At 37.3% G+C, this 26,435-nt stretch overlaps 1 protein-coding gene across 2 annotated transcripts in view; it reads right to left on the bottom strand.

The window, feature by feature from the left end:
• Pex5 (peroxisomal biogenesis factor 5) overlaps positions 1-26,435 on the bottom strand; it is a 532,250-nt gene that overhangs the window by 312,086 nt on the left and 193,729 nt on the right. For both annotated transcript variants that reach the window (XM_090407992.1, XM_090407991.1), the window contains exon 7: positions 1,935-2,040. In XM_090407992.1, coding sequence (XP_090264118.1) covers positions 1,935-2,040 — 106 coding nt within the window. The remainder of the gene's footprint in view (positions 1-1,934; positions 2,041-26,435) is intronic.

Genomic DNA, 26,435 nt, shown 5'->3' with positions numbered 1-26,435 from the left:
GGGGGTGCTGCAGTGTCGCAGTGCTTATGTAGGAGCCGCCAATGGTAAAAGGTAGATTTCTTCTTAATAACTGATTCACTTTTTAGAATAAAGTGACAGTTGAGTTGGATAACAAAAAATAGCTATAGGATTTTATGTATATTATTTCTGGGAAAACTCCCATGTTACTCCAGAAAAAGGTATGTGCAATTTTCTATTCCTTAGGCTACATATACTTTTTAGTACATCTACACTCATAATGCCCTAAAAATCCATGAGTAAATAGCCAATGACATTTAAACAGGGGTACTCCTAAACTGAAGCAGGCAAAATAGCTGTAATCATAATAGCTATAGGATGATACTAACAGATTTTGCAAGTATATTTCATAGGATACTAAATGAAACTCCGTTACATAAATTGGAGAAAATGACACTAGTTATGAAGCTAGTAATGGTGGGTAAGATGCATGTTGGTGAATAGTTAGCAAAGTTTAGTATATAGCATAATTGAATACAAAAGAAAGTGGGCAATGAGTGGTGTGAAGCAGGGCTCTGTGATATTTAATTTGCACATGGATAATATAGGAAATGATCTGAAAAGATATCTCCAATGGTGTGCTGATTATAACAAATAGGCAGAGCAATAATTAATAAAGTTCATTTTCATCATTGTTGTGTACTTTCTGCAGTGAAGATTCTGCAGGATGATTTAAATATAATGGGAGTGTGGACAAAGGATGCCAGTTTACAGTGGAAAAGTATATTATGCCCTCTGGAAAAAAAAAAAGAAGATTAAAAGCTATCTACACAGAGAGAGAGAACTGAACTTCAGAAAACTGAAGACTTTGGATAGAGAACTGAAGTTTAGCGGGCATACTGAAAAAGTGGCAAAAATAGTTCATCAGATTATCAGAAAGTTGAAGAATACATGAGGGAGCACTAGCAGTAGGATGACCAATTTTAGAAATTCAAAAACAGGGAGATTACTTTCCTACATTCCCTATAAATATTCTCTCTCTCTGTCTGTGCATGTATATTCACAGCTTGATAAATTAAATTGCCATTCAATAAAAATAATAACAGAAGAAATATCACTCAATTGTTTTCTTTATCTTTCTTTTCTTCTAGTACATATGTATTATTCAGCAAATAAAATGTATATTATATCTAGTTTATAAGTTTTACTGGTAAATAATACTATTAATAATTATAATTACAGTCCTATCATAAATAATCTAATGAAAAATGATTTAAGTATGACTAAGAATGTATGATCATTATTCACTCGATTAGTCTGTGAAACTGCACACCTAACACAAATGAATGAGTCCCTTGTTTTTTCAAAGGACTATCTATCCATTTTTGAAACACAAATGAAATATGAGTCACAACAATGCTCAAACCAGAAATTAATACTTTATTTACAACTTTACTATAGGTCCTTATTAATTTTTCATAATTTTCATTTAAAAATAAATAAATAAATAATAATGTCTTGTTCATGAAATCTGGGACTTTCAGATGGTCTGGAACTAACTAGTAGCAATTAAGAAGTTATTGTCCATCTTTATAAGATTTTCATACGGCCATCTCTGGATTACTGCACATAGATCTAGTCACCTGGGAAAGGGAATCAATGGGTAAATGACTACAAGGATAGAGTGAAGGTTTGTAGACTAAAAAGTTTAGCAAACATGCAGAAAAGAAAGATCATGATAGAAACATACAAGTCATTAAAGAGGTTTTTGATGAAGAAGAAGAAATTTTTGAATACATGACAACAAGGGACAAATACAAGAGATCATCCATAGAAACTGAGTAAGCATATGGTTGGCAATGATCTGAGGAGTTCATTTTTTGCTTAGAGAGTGGTGAATTGGTTGCCCAGTTCCATAGATGCCTGACTAATAATAAAATAAGTGAGTGTTAATCAACTTCTATAAAATAACTTACTTCAGAATCAGAAAACTTGGGGTCATCATCTACAGTGCCAAGTAATTCATTTGCAACTGTTGCTAGTTCGTTTTCATCACGGGTGTGTACTTTATTACAATGATCACTAAAATCAGAATTATGTCCTTTGTTAATAAAAAAAAAAGTTACAAAATTCCATTCTTTATTAATAAAATAAATAAAATTTGGGCATGAAATTAAACTAAAGAATATAAGATATTAGTCAACTACTAAAGAGAGCTAGTTTCCTGCTTTAGTTTTTCACTGAAAGGGGATTTTGATGTTTATTTCATTATGAAATTTAAAACATTAATAGCAAGAAAGAATAATAACAAAAAATCACAGTTACAATTAAATTTGCAATGTATGAAATGTTTGATTTTTAATAACAGTAATTTTTTAAATTTTCAATAAATTATTATAAAAATAGCAAATTAGTACCAAAGCATATGTGACTGCTAATGTAATTAGAGAGTTAGCATTTGGTTACCTAATATGTATCAGCAAATTTGATATAAAGGAGCAGCATGTGAAAGGAGAAAGTAATGATTTGTGTACCATTAGAATATGCTTCTTTGGGCCAATTGTTATCCTTTGAGGAGTGCCAAAGAAAAGAGATTGAACGAAGAATTCACCTTGGATGGATGGCTTATGGGAAAATGAGAGACATTTTCAGAATGACATCCCTATGAGTCTAAAAAGGAAAGCTTTTGACCAGTGCATACTTCCTGTCCTAACATATGGAGCAGAAACATGAACTTTAACAGAAGCCCTAAACAAAAAGCTGAGAACAACACAACATTGCATGGAAAGAAGTATGCTAAAAATAACATTAAGAGATAAAAAGACAAATATCTGGATAAGATCTCAAACAAGTGTCATTGATATTGTAAAATACATTAAACAGGCTAAGTGGAGATGGGCTGGCCATATTGCCAGATGCAGTGATGGAAGATGGACTAGAAAAACAACAGAGTGGAGACCAATGGATGGAGCAAGACAAAGAGAAAGACCCAGAAGAAGGTGGAGAGTTGAACTGGAACAAATTGCAGGAGTGAGATGGATGGGAGAGGCAGAAAACAGAGTGATCTGGAAAATCATGGGGGGAGACCTTCATCCAGCAGTGGACAGAACCAGAAGGTTGAAGAAGAAGAAGATGAAGATGTTTTAATACCATTATTTTTAACATATGCATTAATGGATACTGAAAAATTGGAAATGGTTCAAGAAGAGACAAAGCCACTGTAGTTGAAGTACAGGAGCAAAGATCTATAACAGACTATTTCATTATTTGACTTCTCTGCTTCATAAAATGGAAAAGGGTTATCATGGCCATCAAAGTTTTGCAATCTGTCAGGTTAGATGGGGATCACAAGCTTTTTATACTCATCTTTAAAATGGGTATAGAAAATACAGGATGCAACAAGGGAAAAAAAAGTGAATACAGAAATAGCTTAATCTATGGATGTCAAAACAGATCACAATAAGCCGTGGATCAAATTCAAGGTTCATGAATTAGCAGCAGACAGTGTAAATGAAAATTGGGATCTGTTTCTAGAGGAACAGCAGAGGAGGTATATGGAAGAACAATAATGAGAGAAAGAGCCATGCAAAAAAAAAAAAAAATAGTTAAGTAAGAAAAGAAAAGCCAGGTTGAATTATTGTAGCAATCTAGAGGAAAGACTGAAGGAAAAGCAGCTTCAGAAAAGCAAGATCAATTGCAGGCTTGATCTGTCTGCAAGGAAAATGCCTTTTATGTTATTTCTGGGTATGGAGGGGAGGAGTGAATAAAAAAATGATTGGGTTTAACTGGCAAGAAGTCTAGATAAGTTTGGAAAAGACCAAATCATTATCACATAACGAACAAATTGTGCATGTTAATAAGAGATGTGTAAAGACTAAACCTTGTATATCAGAGAAAATCTTGCTTCATTTATAATTCTGATGCTGACATGTAAAATCCGGCACTCATCAACACGACAACTCCCTTTCATTTGCCCAAACTTTTGCTATTTAAATCCTCCTGAAGTGACTTCACATTGATTTCCTTCACAAAGTCAAGTCCAAAAATATCATCTTGTATGGCTCTCCATTCCATGTGCATTCATGTCTTCCCCCAATACAGTTCAAGTGGACTGGAAAGCAAGATCTCTCCAAGAATTACTTCAGTTTAATTACCTGGAGCAGGTATGATAATCATTGAGGTCTCATAATGGATAGCATTATACACATCAGAAAGGGTGTCATTTTGCATTATGGGATACTAACTCATTAGCATCTATATACAAGAAGCCCAGTTGTGAAGATACTTCACATGCAAACATTTTGGTTTGTTTACCAGAACTGATTCCTATTCAAAGTCGCCTGTACATACTTTCTCACTCCACTGGTATCTAATCTTTGAAAAGGTATCCGTGCCATAACAACAAATTACACGTTAAATTAAAGATACCAAGAAATTATATATTTGGTTTAATCCTTTATCCAAGTATAAGCAAACAAGTTTGTGCCTGAACTATTTTCAGGACTGGGGCAACTCATAGAAAGAAGCTAATGACTTCACATCACTTGTCTTATGGGATACTAAGACAAGTGATGTGAAGTCACTAGCTTCTTTATACGAGTTGCCCCAGTCCTGAAAATAGTTCAGTGGCAAACTTGTTTGCTTACACTTGGATAAAGGATTAACCACGTATATAATTTCTTGCTATCTTTAATTTATAGTATAACCAAGTGGAAAAACTTCCCCTAATTCAGAGTATTTTAATAATAAGGTGTGATACCTTTTGGCGATTCATATATGAAAACATGACTTCTGCATTACTTCAAGCTTAGTATCCACAGTAACTAACTTTAATCAAATGAGAGTATAGATATTTCATACTAAAAATAACAGTACATTATTAGTGCATAGAAACAAGCAAATCAAAGAAGCGGGAATACAACAATCGGTTTACCAATTAAAAACAGTTTTTGCAAGCTAGAAATTAACATATTAATAAATAATATTAAAATTATTTTTGATGTTTACAGAGAATGAGAATCTCCCATACTTTTGGGAGAGACACAATTGTTCCAATTCAGGTTTGGCCAATGTAAACGGGCTTCACAACTTTCTTTGAAAACGTGTTTATATTTAAAACTGCTTCTATGGAGAAGACGAACTTTATCCCTGGATACTGTTCAGTGTCAATACTATGTTGTGCCAGACCAGACTTTTGAGGTTTCATGTATTCAATACAATACAGGTAAACCTCTCTTAACACAATTAATTAATCCATCAATTAATGCATGTTAAGTGAATACAACAACCAATAACAATAATTCATATTTACGAATTTAGGGACACAAAACACACACGTTGAAATGATTATTTTACATCATCATCATCAAATTCCTGCCATGTACCCTCAAGGGGTGCACAGGATATGATAGTCCTACATGAAAAAAATTACATCATTATTAATTTCCTATCTACAATTTTCCTCCAAATCAGTCTGTTACTTGTCAAGACTCCAACATTATCAGATCTTATATTTCTATCGTCTAAAGCATTTTGTACCGTATCAATCCACCTATATCTTGGTCTTCCTCTGGGTCGTTTTGCTGCCAACCTGGCAGAGAACACTTGTTTTGCTAATCTTTCCTCGCCCATTCTGTTTAAGTGACCATACCATCTAAGATTAGCTCTGCTAACGCATTTCTGGATGCTGACAATGTCAAGTTCTTTCCTAATATCCTCGTTTTTAATATGATATTGCCATTGATGCCATCTGTTCATGCCTATAATCTTTCTCAGGACTCTCATATCTGTGGTCTCTAGTCTTTGGTCAAGTGTTTTACTTCTGACCCAGCTCTCAGATCCATAAGTTAAAACTGGTTTGAACACTGTCTTGTACACAGCTAATTTAGTGTACCGACTGATTTCTCTCTTATTCCATATGAATTTATCAATTGACTTCCCACCATAGAGGCTTTGCTGATTCTGTTGTCTATTTCTATATTTAATTTACAATCTTCAGTAAAAATCGTGCCTAAATAGCTGAAATGTTTTACTTGTTCCACAGGTTCTCCATTCACAACACAGTTGGCATTTTCAATGATTCTGCCTATTTTCATTGTCTTTGTCTTTTTATTGCTGACCTTCATACCCTATCTATTACAACAGCTATTCAATTTAGTCAGAGAATCTTGCAGACTTGTAGCAGATTTATTTAGAAGTATAACATCATCCGCATAAAGCAAAGAGCTGACATTAACATCTCCAATTTTGATATCATGTTTAATACCACTTTCCTTCATAATGTGATCCATGTAGATAATGAATAACAGAGGGGATAACGTACATCATTGTCTCACACCAGATTTAACATTAAACCATCTTCCTGTACTTCTTTCAATTCTAACTGCTGACTTACAACTCAAATAAAGACTAAGTATTGCTTGATATAATGTCCCATTGACACCATATCACTGAAGCGTATTGAATAGCTTCTCTCTTGGCACCTTGTCATATGCCTTTTCCAGATCGACAAAACTTAAATACCGATCTTTGTTATATTCCCATGCTTTCTCAACTATTTGTCGTAAAAGTGAAGATCTGATCCTGACAGCCTCTGTTTGGCCTGAATCCAGCTTGTTCTTCACCAAGCTTTTCTTCCACAATTCTTCTCAACTGTTTCTCAAGTATACTTGCATAGATCTTGCCAGGAACACTCAGTAGGGAAATACCTCTGTAATTCTAACATGCAGTTTTATTTCCCTTTTTATATATGGGTACTATGAGAGCTCTACTCCAATCATCGGGAATTCGTCCCTCTGTCCAGGCTTTCTGAACTATGCAGTGCAGCCACTGTAAGACTCTTATACCACCATACTTCAGCATTTCTGGTCGAATATCATCTACTCCTGCTGCCTTTCCCCATTTCAAGCCTTTGATGGCTTTTTCTACTTCTAGTATGGATATGTATTCCTGGCTGCATGCCTGGTCAGTGTTTTTTACCACTGTGCTCTCATCACTGCTTGTTTCATTTAGCAGTTTTTCAAAGTAATTACTCCATACTTCAAGGATATCTTTTTCTCCCGTTTTCATGTCACCTTTATCATCTCTAATTCCTTTTACAGCACTCTTTCCTCCATTCTTAAGCTTCTTCAACAACCTCCAGAATATTTCCACCTTCTTGATATTTATTTTCTATATTCTTGCCAAAGTCCTCCCATGACTTTTGTTTAGCTAGTTTTACACAGTGTTTAGCACTCTTACATTTGTCTCTATATTCTCTAAGAGCACAAGCTGACTTATTTGACAGGAACTTTTGGTATGCTTTCTTCTTTTCCTTCACTGCTTCTTTAACTTCCTGTTATCAGAACTTTAACTTCCTGTTATAAAAAAATCAGAACTCCACCAGGGAGTTCTGATTTTTTTATCCTTACAGATAACCTCACCACATGCCTCTCTGGCAGAATCAATCAATGTTTTCTTCAGAGTTTGCCACTGAATCTCCAAGTTTTGATTCCTGTTCTCAAACTCTTTCATTTTTTCTACAATAATCTTTGTGTATTTTAGCCTACAGTTCACATCTGAGAGCTGCTCAACTTTTATTCGCTTTAAAACTTTCTTACATGTTATTCTTTTCAATATGAAATTCAATTTTATCCTGCTCAAGACTAAATAGTGATCACTTCCAATTTCAAATCCTCTGTACACTCTGGTGTCCTGCACCAGGGAGAAAACATCACTATCAACAGTAACATAATCAATGAGACTTTTCTTATTCCTTGCCTCTTCTCTCCGTGTGAATTTGTGCACATTTTTATGTTGGAACATGGTGTTAGTAATAACCAGTCCATGTCCTGAGCAGAAATCCAACAGATATTTGCCATTATTATTAGCTTTGCTCTTTTCTCCAAATTTTCCCAAAATATTTTTGTATGTCTCACAATCATTTCCTACTCTGCTATTTAGATCCCCAACAAGGACCAATTTTTCCTTTTTCATTGTGTCAGTTGCTTTTTCTAAAGCCTCAAAAAATTCTGGGTGTGTGGGCATAATGAAGTATTAGTTTTTTGGTTGTTTCTTCTGGCCATGTATTAATAGATTTAATTAATTCAGTTGTTTTCTTTTTGATGCATTTTTGATGTGGTTGTAGTTTACCATTTGGTAGGCGTTGTGGTCCAACACCAAACGGTTAATTTTTTTTATGTAGGTTGTCCAATCTAAAACAATAGTAGCATTCCCTTTATCTGCTTTTGTGATATAATGTCCTGGCAATTTTTTTAGGGATTTGTTGGCCAGTTTTTCCATTTTGTTTAGGTCGCTGCTAAGATTTTTGTTTGAGTTTAGTATGCAAGATGTTTCCATATGTATTTTGTCAGCTAGATTGGTGGGGAGGGATCTTAGACCTCTCTCGATATGATAAATGATATCAAGTTTGTTTACTAACCATGGTGCAATGGCATAGTTTCGGGCTTTTTTCAGCAGTGAGAGTTCACCTTGACTGAGGTTGTAGTTTGATTTGTTGATAACCAGGCTGTGTTCCGATGGTGGTTGCTCCTAACTTCGTTTGTGGATGATTGGCTGCCTCTTGTGATGTCGGTTTATGAATGGCTGCTCCTTGTGATGTCGGTTTGTGAATGGCTGCTCCTTTGGTTATGGTGACCTGATTGTTTCGTGCTTTCATATTATTTTAGTACTTGAAACTTCATTATTAATTTTTCCTTGTTTTTGAGTAATAGGTACTTAGCTCAGTCCTCTGTGATCCTGTCTAAAATATCCCAAATCTCTGAATTAACTTAGCTGGATAGCTCTAATTTTAGTTGTAGAACGCTGGCATGGGTAGATACTAAGTTTTTTCATGCCTCGTGGATCTGTTCCCTTAACAATGCTTTTTCCAACCGGCATAAATACAGAGTGCTTTAGATGATGTAAACTTCTTTTTTAGTTTAATGCAGTTGGGTATTAAGTTGCTGTGTCTACATCGTTTCAGAAAGGATAATCAATTAATTAACAAGGAAACATGTATCTTTAACTTACCATAGAGGCTGCACTGCTTCTGGATCAAATCTCCATGGATTATGATGACTCTTTTTTTTAAGGTTACACGTAAATATTATTATTATTATTATTATTATTATTATTAAAACAAGACCTCATGGAGTCAAAGACTCATCTAGGAGGTCCTTTTATCTTACACACACATCTCATCATACCGTGTCTTAAACACATTCAAACTACTTGCAGACACCACGCTCTCAGGCAGGGCATTCCAATCACTCACAACTCTGCACGAAAAAAACCTGCCTCTCACTCCCTTACTCACACCCTCCTTATACAGTTTCCAGGGATGACCTCTGGTTCTCCCCTGATCTCCCACTGTTCTCTGTAGAACTTCTCCACCATTGATCCTATAACAACCCCTTACCAACTTGTAGGTCTCTATCATATCTCCCCTCTTCCTTCTCTCCACGAGACTCTGCAAATTACATCTTTTCAATCTTTCCTCATACTCAACATTCCAGAGGTCAGAAACTACCTTAGTCATTCGCCTTTGGACCCTTTCCAACATCTCTTCATCCTTCTGAAAACCCGGTGACCAAATCTGGGCACAATAGTCCAAGTGTGGCCTAATCAAAGCCTTATACATTGGAACAAGTATCTCCCTATTTCTACATGTCAGTGTCCTCCGCATCATTCCCAGAAGTCTTTGTGTTGTCTTCACAATTTTGGCGATGTGTCCAATAAATTTTAGATCCTTATCCACTATCACCCCCAGATCTCTTATTTCCTCTACTTCCAACAATATATTCTCACCAAGCATAAATTCTGCATCCCATCTTTGTTTTCCAAATTTTAAAACCTTACATTTTGCAACATTGAACTCACATCCCCATTTGCTTGCCCAATCACTCAATTTATTCAAGTCTTCTTGCAAGGCCACAACATCTTCACTACTCTTTATGGTTCGTCCCAACTTTGCATCATCTGCAAACAACTGAATATCTCCATCCAAATCTTCACCAATATCATTAATATATAAGTTATATAGTAATGGCCCTAAAACAGACCCCTGAGGCACTCCACTAGTGACTTTCCTTTTCCTGGATATTGCACCCCCATACACAACTTGTTGATACCTATCAGATAGCCAGTCTCCAATCCAATGCACTAATCTAATATCCAACCCCATCTGCTCTAGTTTGACTGTCAACTTATCATGAGGTACTCTATCAAAAGCTTTTGCGAAATCCAAGTATATTACTGTGTATCCTTCTCCTCTGTCCAAGGAAGCAGTCACTTTATTGTAATAAGTAAGTAGATTACTAAAACATGACCTCCCTTTAGCAAATCCATGCTGTCCATCAAAAATTATACCATTGTTGTCAACCCAACTCTGGATCCTAGTTCTCACAAGCTTCTCCAACAACTTAACCACAACACCTGACACACAGATAGGCCTATAGTTTGATGCTTGAGTTCGATCACCTCCTTTATGAAGTGGCACAATCTTGCCCTCCTTCCACTCTTTGGGAACTTGACCAAGTGCAAGACTCGTATTAAAAAAATATGTCAAGGCAGGTGTCAACTCTCTAGCACACTCCTTCAGAATACGTGGTGATATATTATCAAGTCCCACAGCCTTATTTACATCTAGTTTACTCAACTCCCCAAACACTTCTTGCTCACTTACAGTCAGTCTCTCCTCCCCATCATCAACTGCTCTTAATCTCTCCATGAAGTCACATTCACAAGATTGAAAGATCTTTATGAATTGCTCATTAAGTATCTCCACAACACATTCTGCAACAGCTGTCTTTATACCATTTCCTCCAATCAATGTCATCCTTCCATAATCATTCTTTCTTTTGCTGGCTACATATCGAAAGAACTCCCTAGGATTCTTTTTGGCTTCATTAGCTAACTGCTGTTCATACCTCTCTTTAGCTACTCTCACCAACCAAGTCACCCTCCTTGCCTGGTCTTTGTAGACCTCATGAAATTGGTTACTTCCACTTCTCTTATGCTGTCTCCACAATGCCTTTTTTTTCTGTATTGCATGCTTAATCTCTTTATTCATCCATCTCACACCTACCTTATTTAACCTTCTCACCCATGGTATACATTTAGACATTGCATCTACTAAATAGTTTTTGAAAATCCCCCAAGCTGCATTGATCTCTTTTCCAGCTAACTCCTCATTCCATGCTACATCTGCAAGCTGTCTCCTGAGCTCTTCATAATCACCCCCCTTGTAGTTCCACATATACCCTTTTTTCACAGGGTCCTTGCACTGCTGGCAACCACCCAGGTAATCACCTCATGGTCACTTTCACCAATTGGTGGATGATTTGACACCTCATTTATAATTACATCCTCCGATGAGATGACCAAATCCAAGACCCTTAATCCTCGTGTGCCCTCTGTTACATACTGTCTGAGGTAGTTATCCCTCAAAAACTCAAGAAACTCATTTTCTTTACTTCCAGTCGCTATCTCTTCATTCCAGTCTATATTGCCATAATTAAAATCACCCATAATGATCACCCTTTTCTTATTTGCTTGGCTTATTTGACTATACATTTCACTATCACCACCATCCACATTACCAGGTCTATAACAACATCCCACCAAGTATTTGATTCTATTCACCTCTATCTCACACCATACTGCCTCAAAACCACTGGCCCTATTTCCCTCTTGCATCTCTACCTTGTATGGACATAACTCTTTCTCTATCATCAATAGCACTCCCCCTCCCTTTTTATCCCTTCTATCCTCACGAAACACACCATACCTTTCCATCTCTATTCCTGTCAGGATGTCGTCCTCATCTAACCATGTCTCACTTATTCCGACAATCTCTGGGTGCACAGACGCAATTAGTGCAACCATTTCATCCGCCTTGTTTCTTATGCTTCTAGCATTGGTATACAAACACAACAACTCATTTCTGGATCTACAGCTAGTTCCACTGATACCATTCACTCGATGTGCTCTCTCCATGCTGAACTGGGGCCATTTCTCTTTCTGCTTCTTCATTTTAGAACCCTTTGCAACAACATCTGTTTCCTCTTGATCCCTGGTCATCCCATTACTTTCCTGCCTACACATGCTCTCACCTCCTCTTGGAGCATCCACCTTTCTCACGCTGTGTATCCCTGTTAACCCTGGGCCTCCCCGTTTCCCTGCTCCTCTTGCACACCCATTCTCTCATTTTCTATACTCATACCACTCACCTCTCCATTGTTTTCCACTTCTTCAATCTCTCCTGTCTTACTCTCCTGCTCTTCCACATCACTCCCCTCTCGATCTGATTCATTTTCTCTATTCACTTCTCTACCTTCCAGCAGCAGTCTCTCCAAGCGACTCACACCATAACCACTCAAATGCAGTCCATCGCTCCCATACAGCTCACTTCGTCCCTCAAACTCATTCCACACATTAACAAACTGTACTCCCGTCTCCTCACACATTTCAGCCAGAATACCATTCATAATCCTTGCTCTCCGCCTCATTTCACCACAATCATACCTAGGCAACACACTGACCACCCTTCCTGTCACACTATTCTCTTTTATCTTTCTAAGCAGTCTCTTGACATTCATTTTGACATGCTCTTTGTTCTCTCTCAAATCATTTGTACCAATTAATACAATTAACTCTTTTGCTCGCTCCCGCCTCATATCCAATGCCTCAATCACTCTACTTATTTTACCGCCTGGAAAACATACCTTGTGCATTTTATCCTCTAGCACACCTTTAATAATGGAGTCGCCATACAACGCCACTCGCTCATCTTTCGTTAACTCTTTCATGCCATCATGATTTATTGTAATAGTTTTGACCTGAATTCTCTTAATTTCATTCCGCGTCCATTTCATTTCTTGCCTCATCCAATCTAATTCACTTTCCGAACCTCGCGACACATTCTCTCTATCATTAAATCTTTCTAACTTTCTAACTCTTGACCCCCTCTTCTCACATTCCCTCTCATTCATCCTTCTTTGTTTCCGTACTTTCGGTCCAACATACGTCCAACTTTCACTATCATTCTTCTCACTTTTACTGTCATTCATCTTTCTTTGTTTCAGTACTTTCGGTCCAACATGCGTCGAACTTTCGCCATCATTTATTCTTTCGATTTTTTTTACTTGCGATTTCTGCATTACGCAAGTTCTACTTTCATTCGTTCTCTCAATTTCGTTTCTTTCCACCTCACTTTCGTCCCTTTTAACATCCGTTACGGTTGTCAAATCGCTCTTTTTCTTTTTTCCTGATTTTTTAACATTTTTTCGCTTCTCTTGCTCAGTATCCTTTTCTTTCAAACGTGCAATCGCGATACAATCGGTACTAGCACTTTCTGTCATCAATTTCATATTCGCATTCATTAGTTCTTCGTTCAGGTCACACTTCGCACACACCCTTCTTCCATCCGCACTAAACATCCACAAATCATTTATGTAATCGAAGGAATACATATAACAGACCTCACACTTAACGAAACGACTGAAATCTACATTCAAATCATGGAATGACAATGCCTCCGCCATTTTTTTTTTCTCTCTGCCGGTTATAGGTCTAATAATAACGATTTCGTAATTTAGTTTAGACAAGAAAAAAAAACCCACACTAATAATACCGGTAGCGTACAACGTTTACAGCCGCTCTTACTCAAACAATTACGCATATATACTTAATTATTCCTAGTAAAAACTTATCTGAATCAGGAGCTCTTCAAAACACGTCCGCAGTACTTGGCCCACTAGCGCCCCTATCAAAATATATTTTTTAAATTTTGTATATGCAGCACCCCCACTTAAATTTTTCACCGGCTGCCACTGGCGGAGACGCTACCCACTCGGCCAACCAGGCCGGCATATGAATGCTGATCACCGTGTAACCTTAAAAGAAAGACTCAATAGGAATAATTATCCTAGTAGCAAGACTTATATGTTGGTTAGACATAACTGGTAATTAGTTTACGGAATTAACAACGCATATAAAGTATATTAATTAAAGGTAACTTTAATGAATAACTTCTATATTTCGGCAATGTCACATTGCCATCTTCAGGAACATAAAGTTCATGTTCCTGAAGATGGCAATGTGACAATGCCGAAATATAGAAGTTATTCATTAAAGTTACCTTTAATTAACATACTTTATATGCGTTGTTAATTCCGTAAACTAATTACCAGTTAGGAATAATTATCATTCATCCATCATTTAGCGAAAATTTGGAAAAAACATTACAGTATAAACTATATTTAGAGGATAAAATCATCAAAGGTAATAAAACTCAATTGCTTAAATTTTTATTTAATGTCTAAATATTTGATTGAGTTACTTTTTTACAAAAACATTAAGTAAAGATGTTTGAATTGTGCTCGACTTTTTTCATCTTGTCATGCAATTTGCGATAGCTGGCGATTGCTTTATCAAGATTTCGGCAAACTTCGAAGCTTCGTTCTATATCAGGATCAGCATCAAACAAAACGTCCTTTGCATGTGCAATGTGATTGAAAACTAGCACAAATTCTTTTGCAATTAGCTTCTTAGTCATAACATTTTCTTCTTGTTTGCAATCTTAATCTTCTTCATATGCACACTGTTCTTCTAGTGGAAGGAGATCTCACTTAAATATTCTGCATGGGAATCGAGCAAAGTTTCTCTCATCTTCATTATCCAGTTCATTAAATCCAAGTTCTTTTCCAATTGTGCTGATTTCTTCAATAATGTTAGATCTTGGATTCTGCGCATGATAAACTAACATAGGCTTCAGTTTCAAGTCACCCCTTCTGCATTTCCTCCTAATAAAAGCATGAGACGATCTTTAGATACTTTGTATCCTGGTTGAGATGCTTCAGTTTTAGCTAGGAAAGTTTTTGTTGACATACGCTTCTAAACGAGAACAATTTCGTCGATGCTAAATATTTGACTATCGTCATAATAACCCTCCTAAATTATCCTTTGCAATTTCTTCAGGAAAATTGGCCACAGAATCTTCATCAGCACTAGCAGATTCTCCAGTTATTCTTACATCATGCAGTTCGATTTTTAAAACAGTCAAACCATCCTAACTCGCAGAAAAGCTTTCACATTCTTCTTGAAATTTGGTCTCTTTCAATGAGGTTATAATCCTCAATCCAGAGTGATAGAAGATGTTCCATCTCGATCATTAAATGGCTTTTGTTTCGGGTGATCGGCATGCTTAAAGAAGTAGTAGCAAGTTTTCCTTGTTCTTTGTATTCTTTACTCTTATTTAATATAGTTCAAACTGTAGACTTGCTGTATACCCGGTCTTGCACAATCATTGTATTACTAGCACCACTTTCATGTCTCTTAATGACTTCCAGCTTTTCTGCTCACTGCAGATTGGAATAAAAAAAATTTTGCCTAATGTAAAAAAATCATTAATCACTCACATAAAGCAGGAAATAGTATCATTTCGCCCAATTGCGTTAATTGATTATTGAGCATATCGAATTCGTGTTAAGTGAGGTTTCCTGTACTGATGTTCATTACTTCTTTCTTCCACAGAGCAGCCTGTCTGCCCCAAGTATGTCAAATTACATTCGCGAGGTATTTAGTAAACATCAGCTAATGATAGAGGTGACAGTTTCTTTTGTAAATGGTAAACAGATGGGAAATTCTGTTGATAGGAAAACATGTGGAAATAAGGTGATACTTCTTCAAAAATCTACCAAAAGGTTCAGAGATACCAGAAATATGAGGGTTGTTTAAAAAGTCTGGTAAATATCTAATAGATGGTGGCACAATTCATTCATTCATACCAGTTTTGGAACGTATCATCTTTTTCATGACCACTGGCAAAATTTTAGCCACATGTCACAAGTAGTTCTCGTCTGGCAAACATTGAAAATGACCGTAATCACATTTTTCATAAAAATGGAGAAAAACGAGTTTCGTCCAGTGATAAAACACTTCTATTTGAAGAAGTGGATGGTCGTGCAGATCAAAGCCAAGTTAAATGCGGTTCATGGGGGACTCTGCACCAGCATTAAACACCATTTTTTTGGATAAATGAGTTGAAACATGGTTGTACATCCATCAAAGATGAAGTGCACTTCAGATGCCCGACTGAGGTCACTACGAAGCAAATGACTGACAAAATCCATGGTATCGTTATGGAAGACCGCCAAGTGAAAGTGCGTGAGATTACAGGCATCTGAACGGGTGTATAATATCCTGCATGAAAAATTTTACATGAAAAAGATTTGCACGCGATGGGTGCCACGATTGTTGACTGTTGATCAAAAACACAATATGAAAAGACATTTCAATGCAGTCTTTGGCGATGTTTAATCACAATTCGCAGAATTTTTTGCTTCGATTCATGACTGTAGACGAAACTTGGATCCATCACTACATACCTGAGTCCAAGGGGCAGTCCAAACAGTGGACAATGCCCGGTGAAAGAGCACCAAAAAAAAAAGCGAACACCGTTTTGTCAGCTGCGAAGATGATAGCCATTGTTTTTTGGGATTCCCAAGGAATTATCATGATAAACTATTTGGAAAAGGGTAAGACAATAACAGGAGCTTATTACGCATCATTGTTGGACCATTTTTTAAAAGAACTGAAGAAAAAAATGGCCAAGATTGGCATACAAAAAGTGCTCCTTCATCAAGACAATGCACCTTCCCACACATCGGCCAACACAATGGCAAAATTGCACAAATTGAGATTCAAATTGGTTCCACATCCACTGTATTCTCTGGACCTAACCCCATGTGACTTCTTCTTGTTCCCAAACTTAAAAATTTGGCTCGGTGGAAAAAAATTTTCTTTGAACAATTATGTCATCAAGGCTGTCAATGACTATTTTGTACAATTTGACAAATCCCATTTTTTAGATTTTTTTAGATGGGATGAAAAAATTGGAAATTCGCTGGACCAAATGTGTAGACCTTGATGGAGATTATGTTGAGAAATAAAGGTGACTTTTTCCAAAAAAAATGTGTTTAACTTATTTTTTACCAAACTTTTTAAACAACCCTTGTATAAGGGATTGGAACCCTGTGATCTGCTGAAGAATCCTTAGGTGTCGGAACTTAGAAGCCAGTTATCTGCTCAATTTGATGTGGGTTGTAACCATTAAATTCCATTAAAGTTTTGATAGTGAGAAGTTCTTGTTGTAAGTTGAGGGAGAGGAACATACGTTATGTGCTCTATTAATTAATGACTTGATAACACCAATTTTTTGAGTGGTGTAATGAGTAGACTTCTGAGGACTGTATCTGCCAGTAAAGATAAGTTTACGATAAACACTGTGTGATGATGTAATACACCATCACAGATAGTGTGTGTTCAGACAGAAGGCTGAATGGTTCCTTATCCTCTCAATATTCAACTAATGTCAGGATTTCACAAGGTTCTGTTCTCTCACCAACCCTCTTATATATAGAAGAACTATATATCAATGACCTACTTTAGTTGACCTCCATTGCACTCCTCCCTTTCATTTGATAAACTCCACACAATTCATCAACCACCACTAGCCTCAATTCTGATCTTCAAGCCATCCTCTAATGGGATTCAAAGAACATTATCAATTTCAATGCTAGTAAAACCCAGTTCTGTCTTACTTCTCAAAAAAGAACCATTTCTCTCCCAGTATTATTTTCTCTTCTTAAAGAGCTCGGCTCAGTGGTGGTTTTGGCCTGCCATTGAATGGAGCCACTGCTGAGATTCAGATCAGAAGTGACGAGTTTCATAGTGATCCTTTACAGACACTCAGTGAGTTTTTGGAGAGATATCCCTGAACTTTAACCCTCTCATGCATAAGGGCCTCATTTGAGGACAAATATTTTCCCTCATAATAATTATTCATTCATAACTCAGTGCGGGGGTGCTAAAGGGTCAAAGCTGTATAACTGAGAGGAGACCTCAACATAGCTTTTAAAGGAATGCGGAGAACCAACCAGGGCTTCTGACCTAATGTCCAATCCTCACCTTCTCGTGGTGCACCCTGTGAGTATCTACCTGGATATTGAACAAACGAGGATGGGCTGGCAATTTGGGATTTAGCCAACCAAATTGTATCCTTATTGGCTTCAACCAATATAAAAAATGATGGTACGACATGACAAAATTTCATGCAGGATGGGGCATCACCTGGTTAAACAAGGCCCCTGTTGTTTTCGCCAGGGAACCAGGCGAAGTGAAAAGTCAGCTACTGGAACGAATCTGAAATCACACCCCAACTCAACATCACCAGAGTTAAAGAATGGTACTATCAACATAAGAAGCCTGAATGGCAAAGAATGGAGCTAGCTGAGGAATTAGATAAGTACCAGACTGACATAATAGAGGTGACTGAAACAAAAAAGACAAAAACTGGTGAGATCTTTCTGAACAATAAATACAAAATGTTATATTCAGGCAATGACAATCAGAGTAAAGAAGGGGTAGCCATTGTATTCAACATTAAATACGAGGCTAATCTTCGTGAATGGCAGCCAGTCTCGAGTAGAGTGATGTGGGCAAATATCAGAATCGGAAACTGGATAATGAGACTTATTTCTGCCTATAGTCCCACACAAGGTTCTACTAAGGTAGAAGTGGAGGAATTTTTTGATGATTTGGAAAAAGCAACTGACACAATGAAAAAGGAAAAGTTGGCCCTTGTTGGGGATCTAAATAGCAGAGTAGGAAATGATTGTCAGACATACAAAAATATTTTGGGAAAATTTGGAGAAAAGAGCAAAGCTAATAATAATGGTAAATACCTGTTGGATTTCTGCTCAGGACATGGACTGGTTATTACTAACACCATGTTCCAACATAAAAATGTGCACAAATTCACATGGAGAGAAGAGACAAGGAATAAGAAGTCTCATTGACTATGTTATTGTTGATAGTGATGTTTTCTCCCTGGTGCAGGACACCAGAGTGTACAGAGGATTTGAAATTGGAAGTGATCACTATTTAGTCTTGAGTAGGATAAAATTGAATTTCATATGGAAAAGAATGACATGTAAGAAAATTTTAAAGCGAATAAAAGTTGATCAGCTCTCAGATGTGAACTGTAGACTAAAATACACAAAGATTATTGAAGGAAAAATGAAAGAGTCTGAGAACAGGAACCAAACCTTGGAGATTCAGTGGCAAGCCTTGAAGAAAACCCTGATTGATTCAGCTAGAGAGGCATGTGGTGAAGTTGTCTGCAAGGATAGAAAAATTAGAACTCAATGGTGGACACAGAAAGTTAAAGAGGCAGTGAAGTAAAAGAAGAAAGCATATCAAAAGTTCCTGACAAATAAGTCAGCTTGTGCTCTTAGAGAATACAGAGACAAATGTAAGAAAGCTAAACAGTGTGTAAAACTAGCTAAACAAAAGTCATGGGAGGACTTTGGCAAGAACATAGAAAATAAATATCAAGAAGGTGGCAAAATATTCTGGAGGTTGTTGAAGAAGCTTAGAAATGGAGGAAAGAGTGCTGTAAAAGGAGTTAGAGATGATAAAGATGAAATGAAAAACGGGAGAAAAAGATATCCTTGAAGTATGGAGTAATTACTTTGAAAATTTGCTAAATGAAACAAGCAGTGATGACAGCACAGTGTTAAAAAACACTGACCAGGCATGCAGTCAGGAATACATATCCATTCTTGAAGTGGAAAAAGCCATCAAAGGCTTGAAATGTGGAAAGGCAGCAGGAGTAGATGATATTCGACCAGAAATGCTCAAGTATGGTGGAATAAGAGTCTTACAGTGGCTGCACTACATAGTTCAGAAGGCCTGGATAGAAGAACGAATTCCTGATGATTGGAGTAGAGCTCTCATAGTACCTATATATAAAAAGGGAAATAAAACTAAATGTGAGAATTACAGAGGTATTTCCCTACTGAGTGTTCCTGGCAAGATCTATGCACGTATACTTGAGAAACAATTGAGAAGAATTGTGGAAGAAAAGCTTGGTGAAGAACAAGCTGGATTCAGGCCAAATAGAGGCTGTCAGGATCAGATCTTCACTTTACGACAAATAGTCGAGAAAGCATGGGAATATAACAAAGATCTGTATTTAAGTTTTGTCGATTTGGAAAAGGCATATGACAAGGTGCCAAGAGAGAAGCTATTCAATATGCTATAGTTATATGGTGTCAATGGGGCATTATATCAAGCAACTATTTGTCTTTATTTGAGTTGCAAGTCAGTAGTTAGAATTGAAGGACGTACAGGAAGATGGTTTAATGTTAAATCTGGTGTGAGACAAGGATGTACATTATCCCCTCTGTTATTCATTATATGGATCACATTATGAAGGAAAGTGGTATTAAACATGATATCAGAATTGGAGATGTTAATGTCAGCTCTTTGCTTTATGCAAACAATGTTATACTTCTAAATAAATCTGCTACAAGTTTGCAAGATTCATTCACTAAATTGAATTACTGTTGTAATAGATATGGTATGAAGGTCAGCAATAAAAAGACAAAGACAAGGAAAATAAGTAGAATCGCTGAAAATATCAACTGTGTTTTGAACAGAGAACCTGTGGAACAAGTAAAACCTTTCAGCTACTTGGGCATGATTTTTAGTGAAGATAGTAAATTAAATATGGAAATAGACAAAAGAATCAACAAAGCTGGTATAGTAGGAAGTCAATTGAATAAATTCATATGGAATAAGAGAGAAATTAGTCGGAACACTAAATTAGCTGTATATAAGACAGTATTCAAACCAGTTTTAAGTTATGGATCTGAGAGCTGGGTCAGAAGTAAAACACTTGACCAAAGACTAGAGACCACAGATATGAGTCCTGTGAAAGATTAGAGGCGTGAACAGATGGCATCAATGGGAATATCATATTAAAAACGAGGATATTAGGAAAGAACTTGACATTGTCAGCATTCAGGAATGCGTTAGCAGAGCTAATCTCAGGTGGTCTGGTCACCTAAACAGAATGGACGAGGAAAGATTAGCAAAACAAGTGTTCTCTGCCAGGTTGGCAGCAAAACGACTGAGAGGAAGACCAAGATATAGGTGGATTGATATGGTACAAAGTGCCTTAGACGATAGAAATATAAGATCTGATAATGTTGGAATCTTGATAAGTAGCAGACTGATTTGGAGGAAAATTGTAGACAGGAAGTTAGTAAAGATGTAAATTTTTCATGTAGTACTATCATATCCTGTACTCCTCTTGAGGGTTCATGTCGGGAATTTGATGATGATGATGATGATTCTGTGCTACTGTATGCATGTAGTCTTCATCCTGGGAGTCCAAAGTGTTCTTAGAAACCACACCAGATGGCATGAGTTTCAACAGAGTTACAGGAATACCAATCTCTCTGCAGTGCATGGTGGTATCAAGGAGGAAGTGAAAAACTGCTGTTTTGTTGATTTGAATTTGGTGATTTTATGAGTCTTCTGGAAAGGTTAGTATGGTTTTATATATTGTTATACCTTGTATAGTATGCCCACATTTGTAGAGCTCTGCTTGGCTTTCTGCCAAGAATAGTGAATTCATGCTGAAGGCGAGAAAGAAATGAAGGATGTACGAATTTGTCGCCAACATGCAAAATTGCATGCTTTCTTGTCTGTCACTGTACTAGTTTAAAAACTACAATGTTCATAAAAGAAAAGCTAAATTTTCCGACCTGTAATAATAAACAAACTCATTCCAGAAGACGGATTGATTACCCTATTATCGGAATGGATTCTCCTTTTTGTGACATGCACAGAAGTGTTGAAGGGTCTCGAATGTGTGGGCGTACTATAGATGAAGTGTGAATATTTAATTTGTTCATCTTTATTACCATATTCAGAAAACGAACTTGAAAACAACCTGTCCTCACATGAGGACAATATGTTTGTAAGGTAATCTATGCAGCAAATAGTTTGAGGTTAGAAAGTGCTTATACAATATTTTTATAATTTTATTTATTTTATTTTATCAAACATAAATGAATAGTGTGTTAATCGGCATTATCACCTCTTTTACAGATGGATAACCAAAAGCCAGGTCAGTCAGGCATAAAAAAAAAGGCCTATTACCACAAGAGACTTACTGAAGAGGAGATTGAAAAACTGTTGGAGGAATCTGAAGATACTTTGGAGCTGAGTGATTCTGATGATGATCCTACATAACAGCAGCCACAAAATGATCCTACAGAGAGTTACAGTTCAAGTGAAGACAGTGATGTTCAGTGTCCTTCCCCTGTTAGTCAGACTCACAACGTTCAAAGTCCAGCTAGTGTGCAAAATACAGCTATTGCTGGTCATATGCCATTGCAGAGACAACCAGTGTGGTTTAGTGAGAAAGATAATCCCTTTGCTGGTACTGAACCACAGTTTAGAGGAAAACATCAAGTAAATATTCACGGAGAGAGCCCTATAGATTATTTTTCATAGCTGCTTCCAGATGAACTGATAGATGAAATTGTGAAACAAACTAATCTGTATGCATGCTGTAAAGGTAAAGATAATTTAGCACTTACTGTGGCTGAACTCAACATTTACCTTGGAATTGTACTTGTCATGACATACATAAAATACCCACGTGTAAGGCAGTATTGGCAGCTGAACATGGACTGTGCATGGATGTTATAGCTGATGCTATGTCAGTGAACAGAAGTTCCAATCTGTCTGGAATGCTTTCAGTCTTTCCATACAAAATGAGGCAAAGAGAATAAGACTGTTCTTGATTTAGATAGCTCTACTGCAAATTCTAATTGTTCTACTTTTTTGTATGCATTAAGTAATCCAAATTTTGATCATTCATGTGGTGTTTCAGCAAAATATAAATTGTTTATAATCTGTTTTGTCATACTTGTAATGTCTTTCAATGAAAATAAATTCCTTAGTCTAAGTCATTTCCACAGAAATATGTCTGTAGTCTGTTGGCATTAGTGCATGATGTCCTCAGATGAGAACATCATTTTTTACATATACAGGGCACAAATTTAGCAAAATTAATGAATTCGTGGTAATATTGTAAGATTAAATGGTACTGTATCATGTCATTATAATTTTTTATAAATGAATATAAAAATTCATGCATGAGAGGGTTAACACACCTCAGTCAAGGTCAAAACTTGTCTGGGTAGTGGCCATTCCCATAATTATACATTATACACACTGGAAAGGGTGTGTGCTTCGCATTATGGGATACTAAGACAATGAATGTGAAATCATTAGCCTCTATACAAGGGGTCCTCGAGTTAAGTCGGAGATCCGTTCCTACGTAAGCCAATTTTCGATGCAAGCCTAAGTTACTTACCTAACCTAAAACACCCTAAAGTCATATGTATATATCAAGAAACAGAACTAGGCCATAGGAAAATGAAAGGGAGAACATAATTACTATATAGTACAGAAAAATGACAAAAATGAAACTGTAATAAAAAAACAAACACAAAAATAAGAGCAATCCCTAAAATTACAAATGAAACTTTACATTCTGTACAGGTGATTAAAAAAAAAAAAAAATGAAAACAATTCGTTACTTTTTATCCTGTGGTTGGCTTGCACACAGGAAGGGGCGTTGCAAGGAGAGAGACTGACTTAATGGAGGAGGAGACTGGAGAGTCAGGACAGGCTGCAGAAGGTGCAGGAGATACTGCAGGTGCAACTGAAGAAGATGGAGAGGCTGGAAGAGGAACTGAAGAGACAGTTGAGGTACCAGCACCTGCTGCAGGCCTCTCTACCTTCGTGAAAAAACGTTCCAGGCTAGTCTGGAATGATACCATCCTCTTCTCCTGGTATATCTCCCTATAACACTGCAGGCAATCCATAACCCCTCAGAAGACCTTTGTGTACCTAGCAGTATTGGGATCCTCAGCTTCAAACTTGGCCAGCCCATCCTCAATGAGGGAAAACCTTCTGCCAAGCCCTTGGTGGTGAATCTCTTGGGTTGAGGGGTTGTAACCGTTTCCTCCTCCTCAAACAGCTGCTTCTCAAACCGAATGAGGTCTTCTCCTGACAACTCCTCCCCATGAGATGCCAGAAGCTCTGTGACATCTTCGGCTTCCACTTCAAAATTCATCTGCTTCCCCAGGGCAACAACCTTCTCTTTGACAGCCTCAACTGTCTCCTCATAGCCATGCAAATAATTCACAAACTGGGGACATAGTTTTTTCCACACACCATTCAAATTTGTCTGCTTCACTTCATCCCCGAAGCACGCTCAAGGTTTTGTATGGCACTATAAATGCTATACGATTTCCAAAAGTCTTTGAGGGTCAAGTTCCTGTCTTTTTCAGTTGCCCTGAAAGCCATAGCAAATGTCCTGCAGAGGTAATAGGCCTTAAAGGAAGCAATAACACCCTGGCCCATAGGCTGCAAAAGGGCTGTGGTGTTTGGTGGAAGGTAAAACACCTTAACATTAGGGTGAAAGTCATCCTAGTGGGCAGAGTGACCAGGGGCATTGTCTAGCACTAACAATGCCTTAAAGGGCAGACCCTTGGCTGTACAGTACCTCTGAACTTTGCACAAAATGGTTGGTAAACCAGTCCTTGAAGATTTGAAGTGTCACCCATGCCTTCTTATTGGACCTCCAGATGACATGCAGTTGATCCTTCCAAATGCCCTTTAGTGCCCTTGGATTTTCAGCTTGATAGACCAACAAGAACTTCAGTTTTAAGTAGCCAGCAGCATTAGCCCCAAGAAGAAGTCAGTCTCTCCTTACCAGCTTCATGGCCTGGTGCTGCCTTCTCCTCGTTGGCGATATAGGTACGATTAGGCATACGTTTCCAAAATAGGCCTGTCTTGTCCACATTAAACACTTGTTGAGCACTGTAGTCCCCCCTCCCTTATTATCTCAGCCAACCCTTCAGGAAACTCACCAGCTGCTTTATCATCACCACTAGCAGCTTCATCTTGCGCCTTATGTAGATTGCCCTGAGCCTTAAACCGCATAAACCAACCTTTACTAGCATTAAACTCTTCACCTGCACTCGTTCCCCCCTTTCACTTTTCAATTCCTCAAACAATCTTTTTGCCTTTTCTTGAATTAACATGAGGCTAATTGGGATACGGCATTGATGCTGGTCTTCCTGCCAAAGAATAAGAAGCCTTTCCATCTCAATCATGAGCCTACTACGTTTTTTTGTAATCACAGTCAATTTCATGGGCACCAATCTTTTCACGTGTTCAAGGATGCAAACTTTATCCTTGATAATAGTCCCGACTGTGGTACGACTTAGGTTCAATGCCGGCCGATGTTCGTTGGCGTTTCTCCCTTTTTCACCCTTTTAATAATGTCTAATTTCACTTCTAATGTAATGGCTTTCCTTTTCATCGACCACTGCCATCGGAAGAGTCTGCTTTACGTTTGGGAGCCATATTGAAGGGTAAGAAGTCACAAAAAAACACAAACACAAAAGTGAGAGAGCGGATGTAAACAAAACACGTGGTACCCAAAGCCCAAAAAGTGTATGCTGGGACCCAAGCGACGCCACCTCTTCCAAAAAAACGGCACATAATGGCGTATTCTTCCGCCGCACTCACAAACGTTTGAATTTTACATTGTGCTGCTTCAAGTTGAAATTTATTTTTAAAATTATTTATGGGATTACTGCCGTAAAGTCGAAATGACGCATGTCGAGGACGACGTAGGTCGAGGACCCCCTGTAAACAATGTTTGCACATGATATTTCATGTGCAAACATTGTTTCCTTACCCTTGGATAAAGGATTAAATGAAGAATATAATTTCTTGGAATCTTTAATTTATAGTATAACAAGTGAAAATATTTTCAACACCTTTCTTAACAAGCCTACCATCTTATGCTCTTTCTTCTGACTCTTTGTAATTGAATTCCAAACTTCCTCTCTGGCCATTCACTGTGCATCATTGTGGATGGCTTAATCTAATCAGATTTCTTTATCAATGCTGAAGTACCCCAGGATACTGCACTCTCATCTGTTCTCTTCTTCCTATATATATATCAATGAACTTCTTTCTTGTCTCTCTCTAATTTTGAATGCTATTCATAGTTTGGCTGGTGACAGAACTGTTCATTCCTGTTCTTCCTTCGAGAAACCTTGTAGTACTCAAATGACTCAAGCTTCAAGATCTTCCATGACCCATGTCTTAAACACTGATCTCCTCCCTGTTCTCAACTGTGGTAAAAGTAATCCAGCAAATTTTATTGCTATCAAAACACAGCACAGCCCTCTAATCTAGACCAAAGCTCCAACTTCACTTTATCTTACTTTTAAAAATATTCTGATGTCCAGTCAAAATCAGTTCCTCCCTTCTTTGGCTGACTTTCACATCAAGATCATTCTATCATACACGACTTCTATAACGTTCCTCAGCATCCAAAAAAAAAAAAAAAACCCTTTTTTGTTCAAACTACTTCTCTCCGGCTCAACCCCTAACACTTTATTAATCACAAATTCAAATTCAAATTCAATCAATCCTAGAATTCGGTTTTCACATTTTGAGCATTGGACCAACAACTTCCATAAGAATTCTTGAATGTATATAGAAGAGGACAATTCACCTAACAGACGACTCCTCTCTCAAATATTTCC

This window comes from Typopeltis vanoorti, chromosome 18 (assembly GCF_054136105.1).
Source record: "Typopeltis vanoorti isolate ZY-2024b chromosome 18, IOZ_Tvanoo_1.0, whole genome shotgun sequence".
NCBI lineage: Eukaryota > Metazoa > Arthropoda > Arachnida > Uropygi > Thelyphonidae > Typopeltis > Typopeltis vanoorti.
This window is presented reverse-complemented; position numbering and strand designations above follow the sequence as displayed.